This window comes from Triturus cristatus, chromosome 5_2 (genome assembly GCF_964204655.1).
Source record: "Triturus cristatus chromosome 5_2, aTriCri1.1, whole genome shotgun sequence".
In the NCBI taxonomy this organism is placed as follows: domain Eukaryota; kingdom Metazoa; phylum Chordata; class Amphibia; order Caudata; family Salamandridae; genus Triturus; species Triturus cristatus.
The window spans coordinates 540,192,549-540,217,418 of NC_140588.1; the positions used below are offsets into that span (position 1 = coordinate 540,192,549).

The 24,870-nt window shown below is 46.4% G+C and overlaps 1 protein-coding gene across 1 annotated transcript in view; it reads left to right on the top strand.

Moving 5' to 3' along the window:
• The window catches only part of FBXL2 (F-box and leucine rich repeat protein 2), a 393,398-nt gene that overhangs the window by 110,929 nt on the left and 257,599 nt on the right, over positions 1-24,870 (top strand). The window contains exon 4 of the mRNA XM_085607622.1: positions 260-334. Within this exon, the coding sequence (XP_085463748.1) occupies positions 260-334 (75 nt within the window). The remainder of the gene's footprint in view (positions 1-259; positions 335-24,870) is intronic.

The window sequence follows — 24,870 nt, forward strand, 5'->3', positions numbered from 1 at the left end:
CCATATTCTTAAGTAAATCTGGTGGGTAAATAATAAGATTGGTTTGAAAGCTATAAAAGGAAAGTTGCCCATCGATTTTATAAGTGGTGTTAAATAATAGAGTGAAATAGCAGTGAGTTTGAGTCTTTTTTACAGCCTCTCTATTGGACGGATACTTCTCTCACACTGTTTGTTAATTATAAAAATGCAATAAAGACCAATCAAAGTGTAATAAACAGGAAGCCCCTTTAAAAATGTATTAATTTGTATTTTTCTCTAGGCATGGAATGTCCTGGCTTTGGATGGAAGCAACTGGCAAAGGATAGACCTTTTCAATTTTCAGACAGATGTAGAGGTCAGTAGGCTTTCGTCAATGAGAAAGTTAAAATATAACTTTTCTGGCCATTGCATAATGACGATTCTAATGTTGGCTCAACGTTGACACGTTTTTAAATCTAACATTTGTAGAGAAAATGTCCTATATGAATTCTAATTGAATTGTAATATCCATGGTCTTGTGTAGTAATACTAGTTTGCCCATTGTTTTCTTATCTTGAAGTTTGAATGAAGACAGGCGGGATGCAAGGGGGGGAAGATGTGAATGGTTGGACGTAACTTTTCTCAACAATCTGCATCACCCACTGATTCAATGTAATTGGGTGCCAGCAAGGCAGGAAAAAGTGGATTCTTCCACCTACTGGACAAGCATGACCATGGGAGGGGAACTCGAGGCAGATTTGCCACCACTGTGGAGGAAGAGGCAGTTTGCTGCCTGTGATGGTATGCACCACCTCTGCCACCACCACATTCTCTTGAGCCGTGAGTATCCTTTGAACTTCCTTTAGTGCTGGTCGAACTGATGGGTCAGATAGGTCAGTCCCAAAGAGTGTGCCAAACATATCTTCTCTTGGAGAGTTCCGACACAGAATCAGTCTTTTTGCCAAAAAGTCTAAAGCCATTGAATGGCATGTCCATCAGAGATGACTGGACGTCCAATGAGAATATTTGTAACCCATTTGCGCATGGTGTTGGATCACCATACTGGTGTCCGTTGTGTGTTAGACTCAGTCCATTGTGTCTAGACCAGTACTCCTAACATATTTAGCTGCATTCTTGTCTGTCTTGGATTATCTGAGCTAAGGTGTTTCGGAATTCATCAGGGATAGCCAGCAAAATCGCACTGGTTGTGTCCCAGAGGGGATGTGTATGTATCGTCTCAGCAGACTTCACTCAGGGTCCGGAAGAATACACTCTTTTTCCAAAAGCTTTGATGTGCTTTGATTCCCTTTCCAGAGGGGCAATAAAAAAAATGCATTTGTGTCCACCTTAACAGTAGATGCTTGAACTCCCGATCTTTCTTGGGTCGGGTGCCTGGTCAGAAATGCCAGATCGCCAGAGTAGGACCTATGACTCCTAGTTACAGTGCGACTTACAGGTGGGGCTGATGATGGCTTTGACGTTATTGCTGCTTTTTAACTAAGCCCTAATTTTGATGACAACGACTTGGAGGATGCAGGCAGAGGTTATTATCTTTCTATTAAAAGACTGTCCTTGGTTTCCGTAGTGGAGAGTTCTATGTCTGCTGCACTAAGGATTATTTTCACAAAAGAGGCACTCTCCTCAGTGCAGTGGCCCTACTGGGGAGTTCAGCTCTGTCTCAGCAGAAGTGTCAAGTCCACCGCCAGTGTCCGGGTCTAGGTTAATGCCAGCGACAGTGTAGTGAGGGAGGGTAAGTTATTGTCTTCCTCATCGTCGGTGAGTTTGTCGTATGGTACATCAAGAAGCCTTTGAATGGTATCAAAGTCTGATCTGATAGAAACATCTAGCATCAGATGCCTTATCTTAGAATCCTCCCCAGGCACCAGCCGGATCTGGAAAATTTTTCAGCAGTACCTCTGGCGTCGGTAGAGGGCGTAAAACGACTCTGCAGTGACTTCATCCCCAGAATGTGGTGCAAATCCATATAAGTCCTCCCTCGACATGCTGACGTTGGTTCCTTCTTTTCCACACTATCAACGAGGATCCACACTGCTGTTTCTCTGGCCTTTTTTCGGCCTACTTGATGTTTTTTCTTTGACATAGCAGTGTGCCTTCAATGTACTCGGGGTTTAAGCCTTGTGAGCCCTGTGTACGACAGATGTCTGCCACGGACCCTCACTTGATTTGGATTAGTGGTGCCTGGGTGAGCACCATGACTCCGAAGAGTGCCACTCCTGTCACCAGCTCCGACCAAAAGCACGCATGGAAAGTCGCATGAAGTTCCTTGCGGCGCAGATGTCAGTAATCAAAGTCTTCTTGTCGTCCCAAATCCATGTGCTCTCTATGGACTGACCGCGTCCCCACGCTGGGAACCGTTCCCGTGGGAGTCGTTCTCCTTCGATGTCTGAAGGCAAGTCACGGCATCGGCGGTCAAAGTCGCGGCATTGTCCGCCTTCATTGCCTACCACTTGTTCCCACTCTTCTGTTGAAGTGTCGGGCATGGGTCTGCCCTGTGTCTCCCCACCTCACCTGGGGCCGGGGCACCATTGACCCAGATGAGACAATATTCTCGAAATCTTCATTCTATTCTTGGATCGTCACCTCCCTCTAGAGCGCCCGCAAGCCCCACAGAAGTGCATGAGGTCATGCCTATGACGCCGTCGCGGGTTCTACCCTGGCTTCAGGTCAGCCTCTTGTGTCTGACACCCTAGTGACTCCAGTGCATACCCCATTTAGGCTCCCACCTTTTGCTCTTGCTTCTGGTCTGTCGACTCTGATGTCAGCATCTTGTTTGCCAGCCCCTATAGTGGTGCCGCTGACGCCCATCAACTCTCCTTTTGGCTTTGAAGCATCACCTTCTTGACTGGCTTCGGTTACGGTGTCTGCAGTGGTGCCGATGAAGCAGGCTCCCTTCCTCTGTTTTTTCCTTCTGAGGACCATGGTTGTATATGTACTACAAATGGTGTGGTGTGTCCTCCTCTTATTTTGGAGGCGCTCCACCCCCTATGCAGTCTAACTGGTTACTTGACTGGGTGATGCCAGTGGCATGGAATCTTCTCCAGTCTCCTGTTCCTCCTGGTTTGACTACGGAGGAGAGTTCCGCCCTGGCAGAGATGCTCAATCGAGTTTCGGTCATACTGCATTTACAACTTCTTTCTGTGAAATTGTCAACAGTCTCTTTACTTGGTGTTCTACATCCTGACCAGTCTAACGTGGAGCCTGTACTTCCTTACAGTGACTGTCTTTTCAATATCCTCCTGATTGTTTGTGCTAAACCTGACTCAGGACCCCCTGTGGACTGCTCTGTTTGTCACATGCATCGCCCGGCCCTATGGGATCGCTCCTGTCTTCTTGGACATCCCTCTACTGGGAGCTTTGTGGTTCAGGCTACCTTGGCCACCCAAAATATAGATGTCCTCCCTCCAGTCCCTCCAGAGAGAGAGGCAGGAGATTTAATGCTTATAGTAGGTGTATTTTCTCTTCTTCTAGCACTGCCCTGTTCTCTCTGAACACTTCTTGTGTCCTCGCCCGCTTCCCCCATGCCTCGTGGGACTTACTGGAATGCCTTCCAGAGCAAGCCCAGAACGCTCTTGTCCCCCTTGTACTTGATGGACAGCAAGCTGCCACTCTTGGCATCCGCTGTGGTATGGATGCTACCGATTCGGTTGGTCGGGCTATATCCTCTTCCATAGCTGTACATCGGCATGCATGGTTGCGTACTTCCAGGTTTTCGGAAGCTGTGCAAACTACTTTAATTGACATGCCTTTTGCTGGTGCCTCACTTTTGGCACACATGCTGACTTGGCCTCATGCTGGTTCAGAGATAGTCACGGTGGTGCGGAGTCTTAACTATTCGTTGTACTGAGGTTGTCGGGAACAGTTTGTTTCCCCTTGTTTTGACTCTTGTCCGCCTTCATAGGGCGGAGTACTCTCTCCCTCCCAGGGTTACACCCTGTGTGGTGTTCCAGCTTTCTGCAGGTACTTTTCTTCTCAATTACACTGTCAATCACAGGTTTAGTTTCTGGTATCTTGCTTTACCGACTCATGGGAATCTGTTCTTACAGCTTATTTCCGCCGCTTGATTTCTCCTACCTGAATGCTTACTCTGTGGCTGGTTTATTGTTACATTGTGCGGATGCACTGTAGCCTTGTTCTCTGTTTTGGGGGGTCCCTATTTTGTATGCCTTAGAAGCATATCATAAGCTGTCTATACACTTAGTATCCCTTATAGTGACTCAATTTCTTCTTTTCTCTGCCTCCTACATATGGGCAACACTGGTACCCCAGGCAGGCACGCTCTTGGCCTGGTTATCATATGGTCTGGTCTTCAACCCTCTGCGGTGTGGACCTTCTCTTTGTTCTGCTTTACTCTGTGAGACACATGGATTTTCTCCTATTCATATTATGTTCATTCTGGTTTGGGCATGGGTTCTATGACTCCCCCCCTCCCTGCTGTCCTTATTACGATATCGGCATCTAGTTAGCATATTATTTTGATTGCGCCTGAGTGTTTTTTTCTTGTGTGCCCCCCCTTTTCTATTTTATTATGCCTGTGTTGCTGCTTATCTTCTGTAGTCCGGTGTTCTTGTATGTGTTTTTTCCTTTTGGTGTTCTACCCACCTACTTGGGTTATGGTCGCTGCTGTTGCCTCCTGCTGGTTCTTTTTATACATCTCTGCCATCACGCCTATGGGGTAGCTGTTGAGTCTGCTGTTCTTTCAGTTCTCTTCACCTGGGTGAAATCTTGATTGTTTGGGTCCATGTCTGGTATCCTTATTTCAAAAGCGCTGGGGTTCCCTTTATTATCTATCTCTCCTCAAGTTTCCATGAAGCATTGGTCATGTTTCTTACCTGTTTTCCCCTGATTCCAGAAGTTGGGCAATGTGTGATTGTCATAATCGACTGTTGGTTGTCTTTAGTTTCCGTCGACCCTTCGTTTCCCCTGGCGGTCTTCTTCTCTTTCATAGTAAACTTTCCACATGCTGTTTATTGTTTACTTCTCCTGCTAACACCTGCTGCCATCCTTCCTCAGTCAGTGGCATTGGTTCTTGGACAGTTGCCCTTATTTTCATGTAGTGGGCGATGCTTTCCAATTCCTGCTCCGTGAGGCATGGTGTTGCGGTTTCCCAGCTTTGTCTATTTGTCTCCACCTCAGTTACTGTTGTAACCTTGTCTTTTACAACTGTAGGATGTATTCTCTCCGGCCTTCCTTGGGTTACCTCTTTTCTTGGGGTGTCCCTCGTTCTCATCCTCCCGCTCACTGGCTGAGGACGTGAGTTCCCTTCGGAAGAGTGGATACACATTTTCTATATCCTGTATGACTTGTGTGACTATGGGTATTTCTATGTTTTTTTATATGCATGTGTACACCTATCTCTTGAATGGATCTCTTGTAGCTGTCTTTCATTTAAGTTATATATATGTGTGTGTTTTGCACATATGGTTGTCTTACCCTCTATATGGCGGACGTCACTGCATTTTACCTAAACCCTTCTTGGTGACCTGGCTCCCCCTTCTTGATTGTACTGGTCTGTTTCCTTCCCTCTCGTCAATGAGCATCTCTGTTACAGTATTTTGGAGGATGCCTTTTATATCTATCAAGGTTCTCGGTATAAGAGTGGTTTCTTTTTACCGTTCTTGTCTTTCTAGTGATGCTCTTCAGCATTCATTGTTCTCTCTTTTTCTCTTCTCCATCATTCTATTATTGGAATCCCTTTAAAAAAAAATCTTTCTCAGGATAGCTTCCTTGACGATCAGTGGGTGCTATTTATTCATTGTATGTGTTCGCTGCAGCTGAACACGTAGTGTATGCTCCTTCCATTGGTTTTGAACCTGGACCCTATGGACTATTGTACTTGGTCCCTTTGCATTTCCCGATCGTAGGTTGCATCCCTTTTTAGGTCTGCCTCTTTACTGGTTCTGTACAGTGTTTCTCACAGCCCTGTAGCTTTCTACTCCTTGCGGGCTTCCCGTAGTGCTTCTAGAAGATCAGTCCTTCAGTGTGCGTCTTGCTTCACATATCATCTTTCGGATAGTCTGGTCCCTATCTATCTTTTGGACCAGCTTCTCCTATCTGGGGATCTTTGGTGAGGTCAGTTCGCAGCTCCTCCTCCAAGGATGGTATTGCTTTGGTATCTGATTCTAAGATAAGGAATCAGCGGCTAGATGTCCCTATCAGATGAACAAGTTACTTACCTTCGGTAACGCCATATCTGGTAGAGACAGGACCTAGCTGCAGATTCTTTATCGACCCACTCATCCTCCCAACTCTGCGAACTGAGGGCCCTGGATCCCTTCTTTGCTTTATACTATATTCTTTCAGTCTGTACTTGTTGATACAAGATTTTTCCCTTTTTGGCACACTGCTTCCTGAGACTGTTTCTCTCAGTGGCTCTGTGTTGTTGGTGCGGACATGGCCACAAAAGAGACTGACATCAGTGCATCGGGGGGGTTTATATGGACTCCATTAATTTTTAATATAGCGCTGGCTAGACCCGGAGGTATCAGAGCGCTTTACATGAGTATCAGAACATAGTTGCAGGTTACATCGTTACAAAGGTTACACAGTTATTAGAGCTTGGCAAACATAGTTACATGTAAGGTCGAGACAAAACAAAAGGACATATACGTAAGGTAAAAAGCAGGCAAGGGGAGAGATTCAGGGGAGGGGGGTAGGAGCAGGGGAAGAAGACAGAGAATGGAGGAGGGAAAGAGGAGTGGAGGGTGAGAGACTCAGCCTGGAAAGAGGAGGGGGAGGGTGACGGGGACACAAAGCGGTAGACGAGTCAAAGCTGCGTCCAAAGTCCAGTAAGCTGTGATCCCTGGGGAAGTGGTATAATTTCCCCATCCCTGTTGCAAGAGGCTCCCTATACGCAATGGACTCTCTCAGAGGGGTCTCTGAGACTCCAAGGCCTACATACTGGATCCTTCCCCAAAAGGGGAGAGGGAGTGCTTCGGCAAGGGGTGCCATACCATTCCTCTACTGTGAGTGACTCCCTTGGCGCTGTGGACTCTCTCAGCGGGTTCGCTGAGACTCCAGAGTATAAATATTAGATCTTTCCCCAACAAGGGGAGAAGGAGTGCTTAGTCAAATGGCACAAAAGGACAGGGGGCTAGGCGGTGTAGTAGGTAAGGGGAGAGATTCAGGTGAGAGGGGATAGGAGCAAAGGAAGTAGACAAAGAAAGAGTACTAAATGGGAACAGACAGCATCAGTTAGGGGGCTCTTGCACTATTTACATGCTTAAAAGTTCTTGTTTCTGGGGATTTTATCAACCTCCGCGGTATAAGACCGGGATGGCGCTTATTGAGGAAAGAAGTACAAACATTGAGATTGCGCCAAGTCTCTTTAGCATGAGCTCAACCCACTGACCTATCTTACTAATGCTTGCTGATCATTGTAGGCTCCCGCCCAATGTAGGTTATGCCGGGCACCCCCAGGGGTCAGAGTCCGCAAATAAGAACAGGGGGCGGCCAATGCCTCCACCCCTCTGATCCCCACTGTATCAGATGCTATGCGCACCGATCGCTTCTGGGTGGGGGAAGACTGCCAGTGCGTAGGTCCAGCGCGGGTTGCCATTTTAAGGCCAGGCATAGTCCAGAGTTCATGCAGCGTCTGGGTGCATGTAAGGATGCGGCGGCCCCTCTCTGGGGGCAGCGGATGTCTCTGGGTACAGCAGCCTACCTCATGGTTATCAGAGTGCTCCGGTGGAGGGCTGCAACATTCACTCTCTTAGAATCAGCCGCGAAGTCCAGCGGGTGACAATTTGGAGTCGGGCGTCTGTGAGCGATCAATGGCACCAGAATCCAGGTTTAGCGTTATCACCAGTGCCCCTTGCCCGCTGATCTCAGGCGGGAAGATGGCTCCTCACTGCCATGCCGTCAGCCAGTGCGGGTCTGAATCCTTGGGCTATAGAGGCCGTTCGCGGATGCCAGTCCGGCTCTGCTCTTTCCCGTAGGCATTGCGACTTGCTCCGTAGGTACCGACGGTTGGTCTGCTACCCCACTGCTCCTCAGGGGAGAGTCTTTCTCCCCCTAAATTGTGCTGTGGGAGCCTCGCGATTAGTCATGGGCTCCACGGATCGGGACCAGGCTCCGGTGGTGGACAGCCGCCATCTTGTTTCTAGGGCCAGCATCAGATGGAGGCACTTTGGACTACATGTGGGCCGCAAGATCCCAACAGCTGCAGACTTCCAACCAAATTCAGGCTGGTAAACAAGATGGTGGATCCTGATTAATCTCACAGTGACCCTTGGATTGAGGCAGAAATGGGAATCGGCGTGACGGAGAACTCGCTTCCCTTGACCCGTCCGGTGCGCAGGATGGGAGGTCTGGGCCGTTTTGTCACGGACTTAAGCTCCGCGTCCAAGTTGCAGGCATATGCATCCAGTGTCCAGTCATCTGCGGGCAGACACGAGATCTATGATCCTCAGACCGTCCGGCGTCCAAGATGGAGGAGCCTGGTCAGTGAGTTTCCAGTTCCCGTCTCCCTCCGTCCAGGTAACGGTTCGGAGCAGGTAAGAGAGATGAAAGTTACTGATTGTGTTCCTCTGTATTAGTTGGAGAGGTGTCGCGGTTCCAGGGCAGGTCCGAAGGTGCTAACTGGGATAAAAGTCTAAAATGACGATCCCAAGCGGAGGAGCTCCCTTTGCGAGCCCCTCACCCATCGGCCATCTTGAACCCTCCTTTGACTTCACTTTCGGGAGGACGTAACTGCGGAGTTGCGTAATTCCCTCTACAGATGCCAGAGGTACTGCTGAAATATATCCAGATCCAGTCTGGAACCTGGGGAGGATTCTAAGATAAAGAAACTGTGGGTAGATCCTGTCTCTACCAGATAAGGCGTTATGGTAAGTAACTTGTCCATCTTAACAAGGCTTTCAGCCCCTTCTGGTACCGGTGTCGAAACAGCTGGGGATCCTTCAAGAGACATAGGTCTAGCATGGGCCAAACTTTGTTCTGGATTAGAGTCTGGTTTTGGGACCAATTTTTGATGTTGCTGAAATCTTTTGGCACTGGAATGTTTGGCATCTGATGCCAGAATGGAGTGGTGGTGGCTGGCAGACTGCATAGAATTTAGACTGACCTGATCCAGAGATTGCTGCCACGAGTGAAAAAGACTGGCCTCACCAATGTGAGCCTACAAGGGCCCTGCCTTTCAATTGCCCTTTCCATGGCCATTGACTAAGTGGCAGTCCCAGTCTCCACACCAGCATGGTATTCCCTGTGCTGCATAATTACTGGAATAGAAATATATATATATATATATATATTTCTTTGCATTTAATCATGGTTTTTGTCTCCACTAATTTGGGAGCCAGGTTGCTAAATTTCTTTTTTAAGCATTGCCCTAAAAAACATAATGTGTCTCTTGAGTCACCACCTTGAAGATTAATTTCCTAACTTCCTAATATATTAATGCTCCTCTCTCATGAATGTGCAAGCAAGCCCTGGGTGCAGGGGCAGAGCACAGATATCAACATGCCCAACCCACTCTACTCCCAAAATAACTTGCTGCTGTTTGTGCCTCTTGTAGCTGTATTAACAAGCTCCTCAAATTGCAAGGATAATTTTCTCCATACCCACACATGTTTTTTCTTGATGACACTGTACTCCTTTGCATAGAATGCAGCACCTTCCTCTAAATTGGGTTTCAAATATCCCTATAGTATGCTCTTGCCCGGATATACATCGATGATTTACTCCCATTAAAGATTGGTATGGCATTCAAGTACTACATCACCTGTTAACCTAGCTCTGCAGAGTCCGACTCATGCACTGATTTTTCTGGGTTTGTTGTTGAGAGTATATGAAGGCCAACAATTAAGGCCCTTGTCCTTAAAAGATTACTGCTTACTCATAATATGGGTGAATGTTAGCTACTCGCAAAAGAATTATTGATGGGCGTAACTTGCATGATTTGTTGTAGTGTAATTAAACAAAATTACGCTGTATTTTCTCAGTGAAAAATGCACATTTATATCTAAAATGGACCTGAGGATGAATTTTGCTAAATGCAATAGCACTCAAACAGCCTTCATTAAATGTATTGTTCCTGTGGTAGGATTTTTGCAAAAATGACTCGTAGTTAAGCGAACTCGTGTAATTGAATAGAATTTTTTGCTCCTGCCAAAAAAAATTAATAGATTTGTAAGGGAGGCATTGTAGTAAGCAGCCGTGGTGATCCTGTTGTCTGAGTGATGCCATGATCTCACCCCTCACTGGGCTCAGCCATATTTTGGTGAGCACGCAAAGATAATGGATTTCACTTTTGGTACTAGTCAGAATACCTTTTGCAATTAAACAACCCTTTTTCAGTGACTTTCCTTATCATTGTGCTTAATTTTGGAACCAAGTTTTTCTAAACTTACTATGTGCATGTACTGGGTGGGTATAGACCCTGAGTTTGGCCGTCTCCACCTTCTGTGCCCCATAGCCTTAATTTAGGGTGGCAGTACAGGGTATGACGGCAGATCAAGAAGTGCCAGCTGCCAGGATGATGGTTCGGACGGGATTTCCTGGTGGGACTGAGATGACTTCCAGTTGGAAGGAATACTTAAGGTAATCACAGCCACTGGCAATTACTGGGGCCTTGTTCCAGACCATTATTGTAGGCCCACTGTGTCATTCTAAACGGAGACCTGTTCTTCCAGAGGGCACTGGAATCCAAGGAGAAGGTTCAGGTGTCCGTCTCATCCTGCTCCACGTGTGAAGTTTCTTCTCAACTAGAAGGGTTCATTTTAAACTATTGAAGGGGATCTGCCATCCCCAACAAGTGAACTCAATTTCTAACTTCTTGGAACAAGACCATCAAGAATTTGCTCTAACATATCTGTTATAATGATGAAAGGCTGAGTGATGCCACTACTCAGTCTTTAGATAGCAATGTATTATAATACTTAGATTGGATTCGGGGGGAGGAATGAGGTAGAAAATAGAGGACTGCTAGTCAACATTTTATGCACATGTGGGAAACCTCAACCCTGTGTAAGTAGTGATCAATGAACAGAAGAGGGTTCTAGCCATACACATTCAGCATGAGAAATGGACTCGCGATCAGTTTAGGTATTCTCATTTTATCTGCAAACCCATTATAGTGTCCCGTGAGCAAAAAGCTTGCTGACAGGATCACTTGCTCATGGCAGGTGATCCTGCTGAGAGCTCCCTGGGAGCCCCCAGGGAGGGTGTTCGCAGTCATTTTCATTGTTTAAGCGTACTATAATTGCCTCTTATACTCAAGTTGCTTTGGGAGGTCCTGAGTATTGTAATAATATCAGGTTTCCTACCTGTCTGATTATCTTAATCTTTTAACAGCACTTCTATATTTAATGCTAGTCCATCTGGCTAATGATAATGAGCCTCTGTGCCAGGATAGTCTGATGTGTATGTTTCTATTTTTTCATGCTTCAACACAGATGTCCAGCTTTAGTCGTGCTTCATTAACAAAATGCACCACCTTTATTGTCATAAACTAGGTTCAAATATCTCTTATTAAAATGTCATGGTTTAAACCCTGTCTCTGAATATCACAGAATTTCTTAGGCTACCAATATGATATATGCATGCTGTGTTTGGGATCGGACCATGATTTCATGGCCTGCTACTATTGTTCATGGATACATCTGAAAGCCATCAGAAGGTGTGAGGCCAAACTGTTTGTGGCCAACACAAAAGTGTTTCCCTTCAGGTACCTTTCCTAATGGTGAAAACTAAAATTAGCTTCCCAAATAAAATATCATAGGAAGGCAAAATGCTCTTATTCCTTGTAAAAACAGTTCTGCTCCGGGGAACGTTTGAAGTCCCAACACTGTTGCCTGATAGCGGGCTCATCTATGCCAGTCTCAATGTTAAAAAAGATTAAGCCAATGTCTCTTACTCCATTAGATGCTCACTTCAAAAGAACTTCTGGCAGGCCAGGCTAGAATGGTTCAGTATGGTTCTGATACTCTCTGGCTGCTTGCCAAAGTTAAATCCGATCCTGTGGGTATAACTCTGGTGGCTCCGATCTGATGTCTTACGATTCCACACCCCAGGCTCTGGCTTTTACATCTAAGGCAGTACCATATCTCCTGTCCCCCCTTTCGTCTGTGCGGCCCACAATGCTGGCACAGATTATACCCTCTTAACTGCTTTCATTGCAGCCGTCATAGACTTTGAAGTCGGCTGAAATCATCATAATAGCTAAAGTAAAGATATGCTTTAAGGACGAGCTCTTGGTGGGGCATTGTTTAGGACCTAAAGATTTGAATGAATGCAGGAATTATTTGGGTCTGACATTGATGCCCTTGTCACGTCTGATAAAGATTATGGCCGTAAAGCAGACTTCTCTATGAGAAGATATGCCTTACCGCTCTGTCCTCAAGTTAGAAGAAATGTCTTTGTTCACTAAAATGATACAAAAAGCAGTAGAAACTTTGGAACTGAATTGGCCCTCGGCAGAGGTGAAATCTAACATCTTGACAGAGTTTCAGAAACCTTTCCTGTACATTTGATGAACCATCACACCCTCTCATTTCTAGAGCCAGTTTTGACTGTTTGGGATAAACTCCCTTCTAAAGAGCAGCAGACAGGTAGCCAGATGACACTGGCCCTCCCTTTGTAAACTAAAATTCTTGTTGTCTTACCCTTTGCCAGAAATTGTGGTGGTCCAGCTTCCTCTTCAAAGTTGAACTCAAATGCTTGTCCCATGGCTGCTCCATGCTGACAGTCAAAAAGGCTGGCCTCTATGTGATGAAAAGTCTTGGCTTCTTCCAGTCAGTGAATGGCACATTCCTTCCCTGCCTCTAAGTATGTGCCCTTTTGGAGTTGGCAAAAAACAAACTGTTATCAGGCTACTGGACCATATGAAAGAGCATTTTTCTGACTTGTCAACACCATGCTTCCAAATCAATCCTGTAGATTTGCCTGGATTTTGCAGATATCTTGGCCTGATCCATGGGAATGGCTATCACACTGCACCATCACACTTGGAAGTTTTCCACTGGATTCTAAAGAAATGTCCAAGCACCCTCATGGACATCCCATTTGATCATGAGCTGCTGTTCAGAGAGGAAAAATCCTCTTTGGAGCGCTTCAAAAACAGCAGAGCTAAAGTTCATTCTTTGGGTCTGGCCTACCCACAGAGGTTTTATGCATGTTATAGAAAAAGTCAAGGCAATGCTAGCTTTCTCAGCCAATCCCAATCCCAACACCTCACCTCTACCACTTCTTTCAGGTCAGGGCTAGATCTACAAGACAGCAGCAGATTGAGTTCCGCCATTTTTCCCCTGACTTCGCTGCTGCAAGACTTCTCTGACACCCTCCCTTAAGCCACCACTTTGTAGAGGGGGAGAGGGTCTCCCAGTTTTCCACCACTTGGGAGATGATCGTATCAGATCACTGGGTCATCCTGCTGATTCCACCAGGGCTACGCCCTACCTTTCCTATCCATCCCTCCAGGCCTCCCTCTTTCTACCAGAATGTAGTCTCTGGAACATGCCTCAATTTTAGTGCAGGAAGTTCTTGAATTGAAAAACAAAGGGGCCATAGGGTTGTGCCTCTAGAAGAAAAGTGCTCAGGAATCCATTCCTTACATGTCTTTGATATCAAGATGAATGTAGGCCTGAGACCTCTCCTCAGCTTCCAATGTGAAACTCTTCTTTCAGCTTGACAAGTTCAAAAGGTTGTCGGTGAGCTAAGTCCTGCTGGCCCCCAATGAGGGGGTTGGCTGGTGTCCATGAACCTCAAAGAGACCTACTTTCATCTTCCAGTCTTCCTTGCCCACAGGCATTACTTGTGATTCCTAGCACTATCAGCTTATAGGGCCACATTTGGGAACTTCAGTCTGAAGAGACGTATATGATCTTCTCTAGATTTGAGATCTCTTTGACATGGAGCAGAACAGGAGAGGAAGTATCTTCAGTTTAGTGCCATAAATTGCCATCTGAATAGCTCCATTTCAGCTAGCCTCAGCGTCTACTATTTGGATTCCATCTATCCACCTCTATTGAAGATTCTGTAGATTGTGTGGAAAGATCAAGTAAAGCTGATTTACCTCAATCTTGGTTTGGTGGATCTGGTACATCAATCAGTTGACACATTGTATTCGGACGCCTGCTCCTCTCTTGCCAAGAGTGGGTCTGCTCTTGCAGCAGGATGGCCATCTTCTCCACCCTAAATCCCAGACACTGCAGCTGCATGGACGGATTTTGAGCAGTACTAGATAGAATCCTTTTGCTTACTTTCTTATGTTGCACGTGCCATCTTCGCTACCAAGGTCTGAACCCATTTCAGTCTTACCTTTCTGATATTCCCTGTTTTGCATTGTTGCTTGTTAAGCAAGGTGAGCAGTAGCAGCTGTTAAAGGTTATTTAGCTGCCCTATTCGCCTTCATGTGTCTGCAGGACCAGTTTGCTTTTTCTTTTTTTGTAGGCAGAATTTTACTGGCATTTTTGATAGATTAGCCATTTCACAATAAATTTGATCAGGATACAAAGATCACATAAACATCATTAAATCATTTATCTCTGTGTTACATTCATGGTCTGCACACCTCTCGCCTCAAAATTTACATTGTCAGAATTTGCTACTACATATTCTCTTTACTTGGTTTAGATTTTCAGAATTGGCTGAAATTACGGTCAGAATTTGCTACTCATATTCTCTAATCCTAGTTGACATTTTCACTCATGTTTATGATGGCACCCTCTATGCGTTCTGGCAATCCTATGATGCGGATATTATTACTTTGGGCCATATTCTCAGCATCCTCAGCTCCTGAGTCAAGAATATATGTACGTAGTTGTTCTGCTTGGGTTGTCGGATCAGATAGAACCCGCTCAACAGAGCCTTTCTAACCCAGCCAGAACGTTACCCCCTCCCTAGGGCCTATTCACAATAAGTAACCACATATATATATATACCACCTAAGGACCGGGAATTCCTACTATATATATATCAAGACCTCTTATAATACAAGTGGCGGCCTCGCGATCCTAGACGGACCCAGGACTTCCTACCCAGACGGCAGCCTTAGCCTCGCGGTCCCAAACGGACCCAGGACTTCCTACCCAGACGGCAGCCTTAGCCTCGCGGTCCCAAACGGACCCAGGACTTCCTACCCAGACGGCAGCCTTAGCCTCGCGGTCCCAAACGGACCCAGGACTTCCTACCCAGACGGCAGCCTTAGCCTCGCGGTCCCAAACGGACCCAGGACTTCCTACCCAGACGGCAGCCTTAGCCTCGCGGTCCCAAACGGACCCAGGACTTCCTACCCAGGCGGCAGCCTTAGCCTCGCGGTCCCAAACGGACCCAGGACTTCCTACCCAGACGGCAGCCTCAGCCTCGCGGTCCCAAACGGACCCAGGACTTCCTACCCAGGCGGTAGCCTTAGCCTCGCGGTCCCAAACGGACCCAGGACTTCCTACCCAGACGGCAGCCTTAGCCTCGCGGTCCCAAACGGACCCAGGACTTCCTACCCAGACGGCAGCCTTAGCCTCGCGGTCCCAAACGGACCCAGGACTTCCTACCCAGACGGCAGCCTTCACGAGTTCATCCTATGATCACTATAACATACGACAAGGGAATCAGTGTATCAGATCACACAAGAACTGCCAGTTTGAGCACAACCTGTTCTCTGGTTCGAGGGGCTCCTCTCTCCCTTATTCAGTTACCACTTACCGGATCAGGGTTAACATCTGTTCATGTCAAGTTGCAGCTGACTAGAAGAATAGGCTACCCTCTTATACAAGAACACGCAGCACATGTTGATTTACTACAAACTGACTTTATTATATATATATATATCATATACGCAAGCACATAATGTAACACATAACCTGTAAAGAAAAGTGAAAGATTAGGTTGTACACTCTAATAAGAAAGGGGTCGACATCACCTTAGTCGTGTGTAGCCTGCACTCAATGGTCATCTAGGTCCCCTTCTCGTCTGTGCCTCGGCTCGCCTGGAGATCACACCTCCGTAGCTCCCTTCTCCGAGTCACTGAGACCTCTTCCTCATCGGCTACTCTCTCCTCTCTGGCAATTCTGCTAGAAGAGTATCTGTCTCTTGGTCTTTCTCCGCCCTCAAGTTTGTCATCTGTCTTCCCTGGAATAAGTAGTAGCTTTTCTGCTAACGGCTAGGTGCCGCCTATGGATTGAAAGAATAAGTGCCAGTATCTGCCTCAGGCTTTCACTAATATAGAGGTGCATTTTCTCATGGAAAATTCCAGCCCGTAACCTGCCGCCCACCAAATTCTTGTACCTCCCCGTGCCAAGGACACTTTCCCAGCCGGCCGGCCTGATGTAGCGTCTTCGGCATGAAGAAAAATACAATCCTTCGATAAGGGCCGGTCTGAACCGGTTCTCTCCAAGCGAATAACACCTCATAACTAAAACATCCCCTGTAACCTAGAAACATCTCAAGCTGCTGGAGCAGAAAGAAAGATGGAGTCTCCCCCGTTTGAGGCCTACCAGGCCTGAATTCAACACGGCTCCATGAAATACCCTCACTACAGGGCAGGTTATCCCTAAGACTAACGAATCTATCCCCTAGGATATGTGTGCAAGCCCTAATCTATGGGGAAGAACACAGGATCATGTCGAAGTGCCTAGTAAATAGACTTCATTCACTACTCTAACCCTTAGGCTTGAATGGTAATAGACTGAAGTCACCCTAATCACCCATCAACACAATAGGGCCGGGAAAATCGAGCAGTACATTTCACCCTTGACTTCAGTCTATTATACATTCATTAAACCGAACTAACATCCGTAGAGGAATAATATGAAACAAAACTAACTGACCTATGTCTAGTACCAAGTGTGCAGAATTGAAGTAGTGAAGGGATACACTGAATAAAGCAACAAATAGAAATCAAAACAGCGATGGTAATTAGAATACCTCCTAATATTCGACGTAACAGATACAGGTCAGGTAACCAATTAAAGAGCCAGTCAAACCAGCCCTGGTCAATGTGTTTTCTCACTTCCTCCGTCAAATCATGTAATCTGTCAATGTGGGCGCGAATAGATTGTGTATGATCAGACAAGTTAAAACAACAAAGACCCTCAAAGTCAGAGCAGTCATGTCCATGTTTAAGCAAAAGATAATCAATGGCCGCTCTATTTTGCAAGATGGCTCTACGTTCACCCTGGGCGTCTAACAGCATGTCAGATAGGACTGTAGAAGTATGATTAATAGATTTTACCATCCTGCAGGCCATTTTCTCAATAGATTTAGCATTATAAACCGCCAAAGCAGGAACACCAATAATTGAAATAGCCAAGCTAAGGTATTCAGACTTGGAATATAAATGCAAAGATGAGTCACAATCCTCCTGTAACATCACTGTATCTCTAATCACACGAGAATTGGCATTCGGATGTGACGAGAACATTAGTAAACTGAGTCTTGTAATAGCACAGGGGCCACCGGAAATATTCGCGGGGACATATGGCCAAGAAGTATTACCACATGAGAAAAGCCATCCGGCAGGTAGCAACATCGTGCGATAATGACTAGGGGTAACTACCAAACTCTTGCAAGTCATATTGTTCATGACCGAAGCACATGTTTTCGGTGTCCTTTGAAAGCACAAAGTTCGCTCATGAAAGGTGAAGGAAGTAGCACCTTTCAATTTCAGATGTAGACATTCCGAGATTGCACTAGGATTACATGTAAGAAAAAAGCATATATCACCTTGTGTGATATTATAGGTAACTATTTGGGATTGGACGGGGGGTATCCTGTCCGGAAGTTCAGTACATAAGGGGCAATACGTGTGGGTGGCAAAATCGCCCAGAAGAACATTGGGGCGAGCCTTCGAAATGTTGAAAATATTAGTTAGGGTTTCCAGTGAAGCAGGGACAGCAACCAGACAGGTCGCTAGGATGTCATGTACAGATCTCATCGGCGTCAAACAAAAGTGAGGGGCATCGGTCACCCTTTTCGCCAGTAGTGTCCAAAAGTTCGATGACGAATCCCACGCAGCAAAGGAACGCGACACTCGGGCGCGTAGCTCATCCGGGGTTGACGGGAGTCCTCCTCCCTCGTCGAACCAACCCGAAAATAGTCCTGCGACGACACATCCTGCAGCGACAGTCCAAAGAATGATCTGAAAGAGAATCAAATACAGGCATGAATCATTCTCGTAAGTAACATTTGTCAGCCGGGACTGCTTCCCAGCTATCTTTCCCTGGTCTCATAACTAAAATGGTATTATCATGACCGGTGGCGATGACCTCTGCCTGTTCAGGGGAAGTCTTAGGCGACTGCACCCAAACCCTGGCCCCAGGGTTATCTGTGGAGCCCAAACCTTTCTGGCCTCGTACAGTTAGCAAAGTTGGGGCAGTGCCTTTTACCATCCCACCACTGAAGACAGGCATTATCAGTAATTGAGCCACTCGGTCAGTTCGATGGATCAGCAAATCAGCCTCACTGCTATTTAGCAGGAGCACCTTAATCTCTCCCTGATAATCGCTGTCAATGACCCCTCCAAGTACCTGAATGCCTTTTACGGCCAGCCCCGATCTAGGGGCGATTAATCCCAAATTCCCGGGTGGTATATGAACACCAACACCGGTCGCGATGATGACCCGATCTTTACCTTTTAGAACGGTGTCATCCATGGCATGCAAGTCTAAACCTGCCGACCCTGGGGTCGCTCTACATGGAGCCAAAGCTCCGGGAGTAATCTCCCAGTACATCACAGTCTCTCTGATTTCATTTGGCTGAGCATTAACATTCGGAGGGAACAAACGCATAAGTGGAGATTCAGCATTTAGAAAAGGACGATTATTCAAAATTAATAGTGCTTGGGACAAAAAGTCTCGCCAATTCTTATATTTGTCATCAGTTAGTTTACGCAGCTGCCCCTTCAGCAGACCATTCATTCTCTCCACAAGACCTGAGGCCTGTGGATAGTACGGGACATGGAACACCCAGTCAATATTGTTTTCCACACAGAATTCCTGTACCAATCTTCCACGAAAATGGGATGCATTATCAGATTGAATTTGGAATGGCACACCATAATACATGATAACCAATTCCAACGTTTTAATGGTATTCAATTGGGTAGCTTGCTTACAGGGAAGGGCTACCAACAAGCCACTGTATGTATCAACAATAGTGCAAACATATTGACAATTCCTGCTCATGGGAAGTGGACCAATGTAATCAATTTGCCAAATTTGAGCGGGCAGTTTCCCGCGATGTAAATGACCTTTAACAATTTGGGGCACTTTGCGCTGTCTGATATGCTGACAAATGGGACAATGTAAAATAACATTCTTGATCAAATCTAAGGGAATATAAATTCCTCGATCAGCAGCCCACCTGCTAGTGGCTTTCTCTCCAAAATTTCCTGCCTTCTGGTGGGCCCATTTCGCCAATCCCGCCATATCAGAATCTTGCCTGTCCACCACTGCCTCAGCAATTTTAGATTTCTCATCTGCAATGTTATGAAAAAATTTGTCAAGAGAATCTATAGGGGTGTGAGCATCCACATGGAAGATTGTAACAGTACTCTGTGGGAGCATCTCCCAAATCTCTTGCCATAACTCTCTTCCCCACAACTGTTTTGAATGCAATTCCCAATTATGGGAATGCCAAGTCGGTAACCAAACTGCCAGTCAATTGGCAGTAGACCAAGAGTCAGTGAAAATATGACATGTGCCGGGTAATTCTTGTTTCAGGACTTGATAAACAGCATACAATTCAGCAAATTGGCTGCTCTTACCTTCACCAGTTGTGCTCAGCAGTTTCTGCGTGACCGGATTATAGGACACCGCTTTCCAGTGCCGTTTCGGCCCTATGAACCTCGCTGAACCATCCGTAAACCAGACATGGTTCCTGTCCTCTGCGGACAAATCATCAAAGGGTCTACCCCACTTGACAGGAGACTCCTGTAGTAAAGGTACGGAACATACACTCTCAGTCTCAGTCGATGGCGCTCGCGCCACCTGCTCATGTAAAGATGCAACTCCTTTCTGTCCCACACGTGCCCCGTCTTGTATATACCATTTCCATTTAATCACACTCGCCTCCTGAGCGTGTCCAATGCGGTGAGTTTTTGGCGAACTCATAACCCACTGCATAATAGGAATCTCAGGTCGCAAAACTATATCATGTCCCAAAGTCAATTGCTCGGTATCCACCAGAGCCCAATAACATGCAAGTAACTGTTTCTCAAAGGGTGTATAACGCTCACTAGCATCAGGTAACTTTTTGGTCCAGAAACCTAACGGCACTCTACTCCTGCCTTGCTTCTGCCACAAGCTCCAATTCGCATAAAGGCCCTGTACAGACACATTTAAATCTACCTCCCCATCACGTACGGGCCATAAATCCAAAGCATGTTGAATTGCCTCTTTTGCTAGGTCGAACGCATCTTGCTGTGGTGTATCCCAATCAAACGCATTCTTTTTACGGGTGACACGGTACAAGGGGGCCAATATTTGACTCAAATGAGGAATATGCTGACGCCAAAAACCAAATAAACCAATGAAGCTTTGGGCTTCCTTCCTATTCCTTGGAACTGCAAAATCAAGAATCTTCTGTTTAACCTGAGGGATCACTTCACGGTGCCCTTCATGCCAATTAATACCCAAAAATTTCACAGCCTGGGACGGGCCTTGTAGTTTATCCGGATTGATTTCCCAACCTTTCTCACGCAGGCACTCAATGACTCTGTCCAATTGGGTCTGAACTTCCTCTTGTGTTTCGCCTTGGATCAAAACATCATCAATATAATGACACATCTGAACCTGTGGATGAACTGGTACCTCAGCCAAATGCTCTGCCACCAGCCGGTGACATATAGTAGGGCTATGCACATAGCCCTGAGGAAGACTCCTAAACGTCATTTGACGCCCATTCCACGTAAAACTGAACTGTTCCTGACACTCGGGGACAATCGGAATCGAAAAGAAAGCATTAGCAATATCAATTGACGCATACCATGTACCCGGATGTTTTTGGATTCTTTCAATTAGAGTAATAACATCCGGTACTGCAACAGTCAAAGAGGGTGTGTGTTTGTTCAATTCTCGATAATCAACAGTCATACGCCAAGAATTATCACTCTTACGTACAGGCCAAACAGGATTATTCCAAGCAGAAGTAACTGGGGTTATAACACCTGCATCCACCAACTCCTGAATAGTGGTACTAATCTCCTCATGACCACCCGGAATACGATACTGCTTCTGACAAACCACTTTTGTCGCCTGAGGAACTGTTATGGGGGGCATTCGTAAACGACCAACCCGTATAGGCCTGGACGATATATAATGCGTAGTTCCAAATTGGTAACATCCATCATCTAAATGCAAAGTCATTCCTTTCAAAATATCTATTCCAATTATGAATTCCAAGAGAGGCACCACTAGTACAGAGTATTCTTTTCTAGGGATTCTACCTATTCTCATTTCAAGTAATGTTTGAACTGCGGGAGTTTCCTTTCCACTTAATCCGGTAATTGTAAAAGGCTGACCTTTAAACTTCTTTGATTTACCATGAATAAGAGTGGCCTCCGCTCCTGTATCTACCAATGCTCGGGCCCTTTGGATATTACGATGTCTCCAATAAATTTCAATATCTACATAGGGTCTATTATCTCTGTGAGCCCATCTGTGTACTGGAGCTTGACCTATTTCCTAGTCATGTTTACTGCATTCTGTGTACCAGGATAAATCAGGATAAAGACTCTCACGTTTCTTAGGTATCGGTGCCTCCTGTTCATATCCATTCCCAGTACGAAATGGATTCGTGTCATCAGCAGTACAGTGCTGGTTTCGATCGGCCAGATTATGACGATCCTCTCTCCTCCTCAACTCAGGGGATTGATCCCTATCATCTCTACGTCTGCTGTAAATATAATCATTTTTTCCCCTCTCTCTTTCCTCTTCTCTCTCTCTGTCTCTCTCTCGACGGGGGGACATATCACGTACATAACGTCGGTCATCACGACGAACAGAGCGCCCACGGCGGTCGTCATCACCGCTACCGTCAGAACCACCGCGATCACACTCAGACATCCGAACACGCCGGGCACCCTCCTTCCGATCCAAGCCACGTTTGCGAAACAACTCCCACAAACGAGCAGTTGTCTCACCGTCAATGTCCTCCCTCCGCACACCATCGGCCAGAAGACCAGAAAAGATATCACGTCTAGTAAGTTTATTGTCACCAGGAGTACGAGTGTCAGGCCGGGACTGACGTTCAGGTTTAAACCACTCGCCTAACTCACCGAGTTGGCGTACCGATTCCAGTACTGTAGATAACACATTACCAGTTTGATTAATCAATAAAGTCATCATGACCTGCTTATAAGCAACAGGGGAAGAACGAATAATACGATTCCGCACAGAAGATGTCAACGAACCATCAAGCAACCTGTCAGCAGTACCTAGAAAAATCGCCGTTTTCATCACCTCCTCTTTGAGACGTTGTGCAGCGTCGCGCAAAGTATACCACTGTTTGTCATTCACAGGCCAATCAGACTCAGTAGGGTACTTTATATTACAACCCTCAGTCGCCAATTGAAGTAAGGAAATTTGACCACCACCATTATAGTTACGAAAATGATCCTGTACAGTAGAATCCGAGCTCAAGGAACAAAACTTCAAACAATCACCATTATCCAACATAATGCCAGCAGCGCCCAGTTCATAAAGGCGCACCATCCATGTGAGTAATGTCTCACCAGCTCGCTGCCGAAATCGCTGCAAAATATCACTAATTTCCTGTTGGGTAAAGTCCTCTAAAGAGTCTAAAGAAATACCCTGCGGAGCAGCAGGAGACTGCTGCAATTTCCGACGAAAAACTGGATGCACCGAGACCGCGGGGTGAGCATCACAAGGAGCTCGATCAGTACACGTAGAGGAACAATCAGCGGAAGAAGCATCAACCCCGCTCGAAGGACGAGCGCAATCACGGGGTGCACCATCAGGGGTGCGAGAAGCAGGCTTACAGTCATGGCGGGAGCGGGAGGACTCACATTTAACAGATTCCTCACCCGAGGAACAAGAATCGCTCGAGTTCCAGATATTACCATCCCATTCATCAGGATTCCAATCCAGTCCGGCATTCGCCACGACCAGGCGCACCTTTCGCGTCGAAACCCGGCCGCGCTGATGTTTGTATTTATAACGGGCAATTCGCACAGCCGCCCTCTCGGCAATAGTCTGGTAAGTCTCAAGTTTGTCAGTAAGCAACTTATTTTGACACCGCAACAGAGTATGAGAATTCTGAATCTCAACAAAGTGCGCTTCCACATCCTTAAGAGAGATCTGTAGCTTCAACAACCTCTCATGCAGAATTCTGTACGCAGACAGAACAATCCAACCTCTGCGCCCTAAAATGGGAATCTCCTCACCCTTCGAGATGGGTGCCTTCTGTAAACAAGTAATCACATTAGCCGGCTCCGCCAGCTCCAAAGAAGAATTCCAATTCTCACTCAAACCAGTAGAATCAGCCCACTCACGGGCTAAGGCTTCATAAGGCGTTGAATCCCATCCGGGAATATCAATGGGCAACTTAAAAGTAGATTTTGACTTTTTAGAAAACATTGTGGAAAAGAAAGAAGAAAGGAAAGAAAAAGAAAAGAAAGAAGAAGAAAAACTATACACACAATTATACCACAAATAATATACAAAGAAAACCACGCACACGCCGAAAGCAAACACGAGACAACACGACGCACACAGGTTTCGAAAACGGTTCGTGACGCCAAATGTTCTGCTTGGGTTGTCGGATCAGATAGAACCCGCTCAACAGAGCCTTTCTAACCCAGCCAGAACGTTACCCCCTCCCTAGGGCCTATTCACAATAAGTAACCACATATATATATATACCACCGAAGGACAGGGAATTCCTACTATATATATATCAAGACCTCTTATAATACAAGTGGCGGCCTCGCGATCCTAGACGGACCCAGGACTTCCTACCCAGACGGCAGCCTTAGCCTCGCGGTCCCAAACGGACCCAGGACTTCCTACCCAGACGGCAGCCTTAGCCTCGCGGTCCCAAACGGACCCAGGACTTCCTACCCAGACGGCAGCCTTAGCCTTGCGGTCCCAAACGGACCCAGGACTTCCTACCCAGACGGCAGCCTTAGCCTCGCGGTCCCAAACGGACCCAGGACTTCCTACCCAGGCGGCAGCCTTAGCCTCGCGGTCCCAAACGGACCCAGGACTTCCTACCCAGACGGCAGCCTTCACGAGTTCATCCTATGATCACTATAACATACGACAAGGGAATCAGTGTATCAGATCACACAAGAACTGCCAGTTTGAGCACAACCTGTTCTCTGGTTCGAGGGGCTCCTCTCTCCCTTATTCAGTTACCACTTACCGGATCAGGGTTAACATCTGTTCATGTCAAGTTGCAGCTGACTAGAAGAATAGGCTACCCTCTTATACAAGAACACGCAGCACATGTTGATTTACTACAAACTGACTTTATTATATATATATATATCATATACGCAAGCACATAATGTAACACATAACCTGTAAAGAAAAGTGAAAGATTAGGTTGTACACTCTAATAAGAAAGGGGTCGACATCACCTTAGTCGTGTGTAGCCTGCACTCAATGGTCATCTAGGTCCCCTTCTCGTCTGTGCCTCGGCTCGCCTGGAGATCACACCTCCGTAGCTCCCTTCTCCGAGTCACTGAGACCTCTTCCTCATCGGCTACTCTCTCCTCTCTGGCAATTCTGCTAGAAGAGTATCTGTCTCTTGGTCTTTCTCCGCCCTCAAGTTTGTCATCATTCTTCCCTGGAATAAGTAGTAGCTTTTCTGCTAACGGCTAGGTGCCGCCTATGGATTGAAAGAATAAGTGCCAGTATCTGCCTCAGGCTTTCACTAATATAGAGGTGCATTTTCTCATGGAAAATTCCAGCCCGTAACCTGCCGCCCACCAAATTCTTG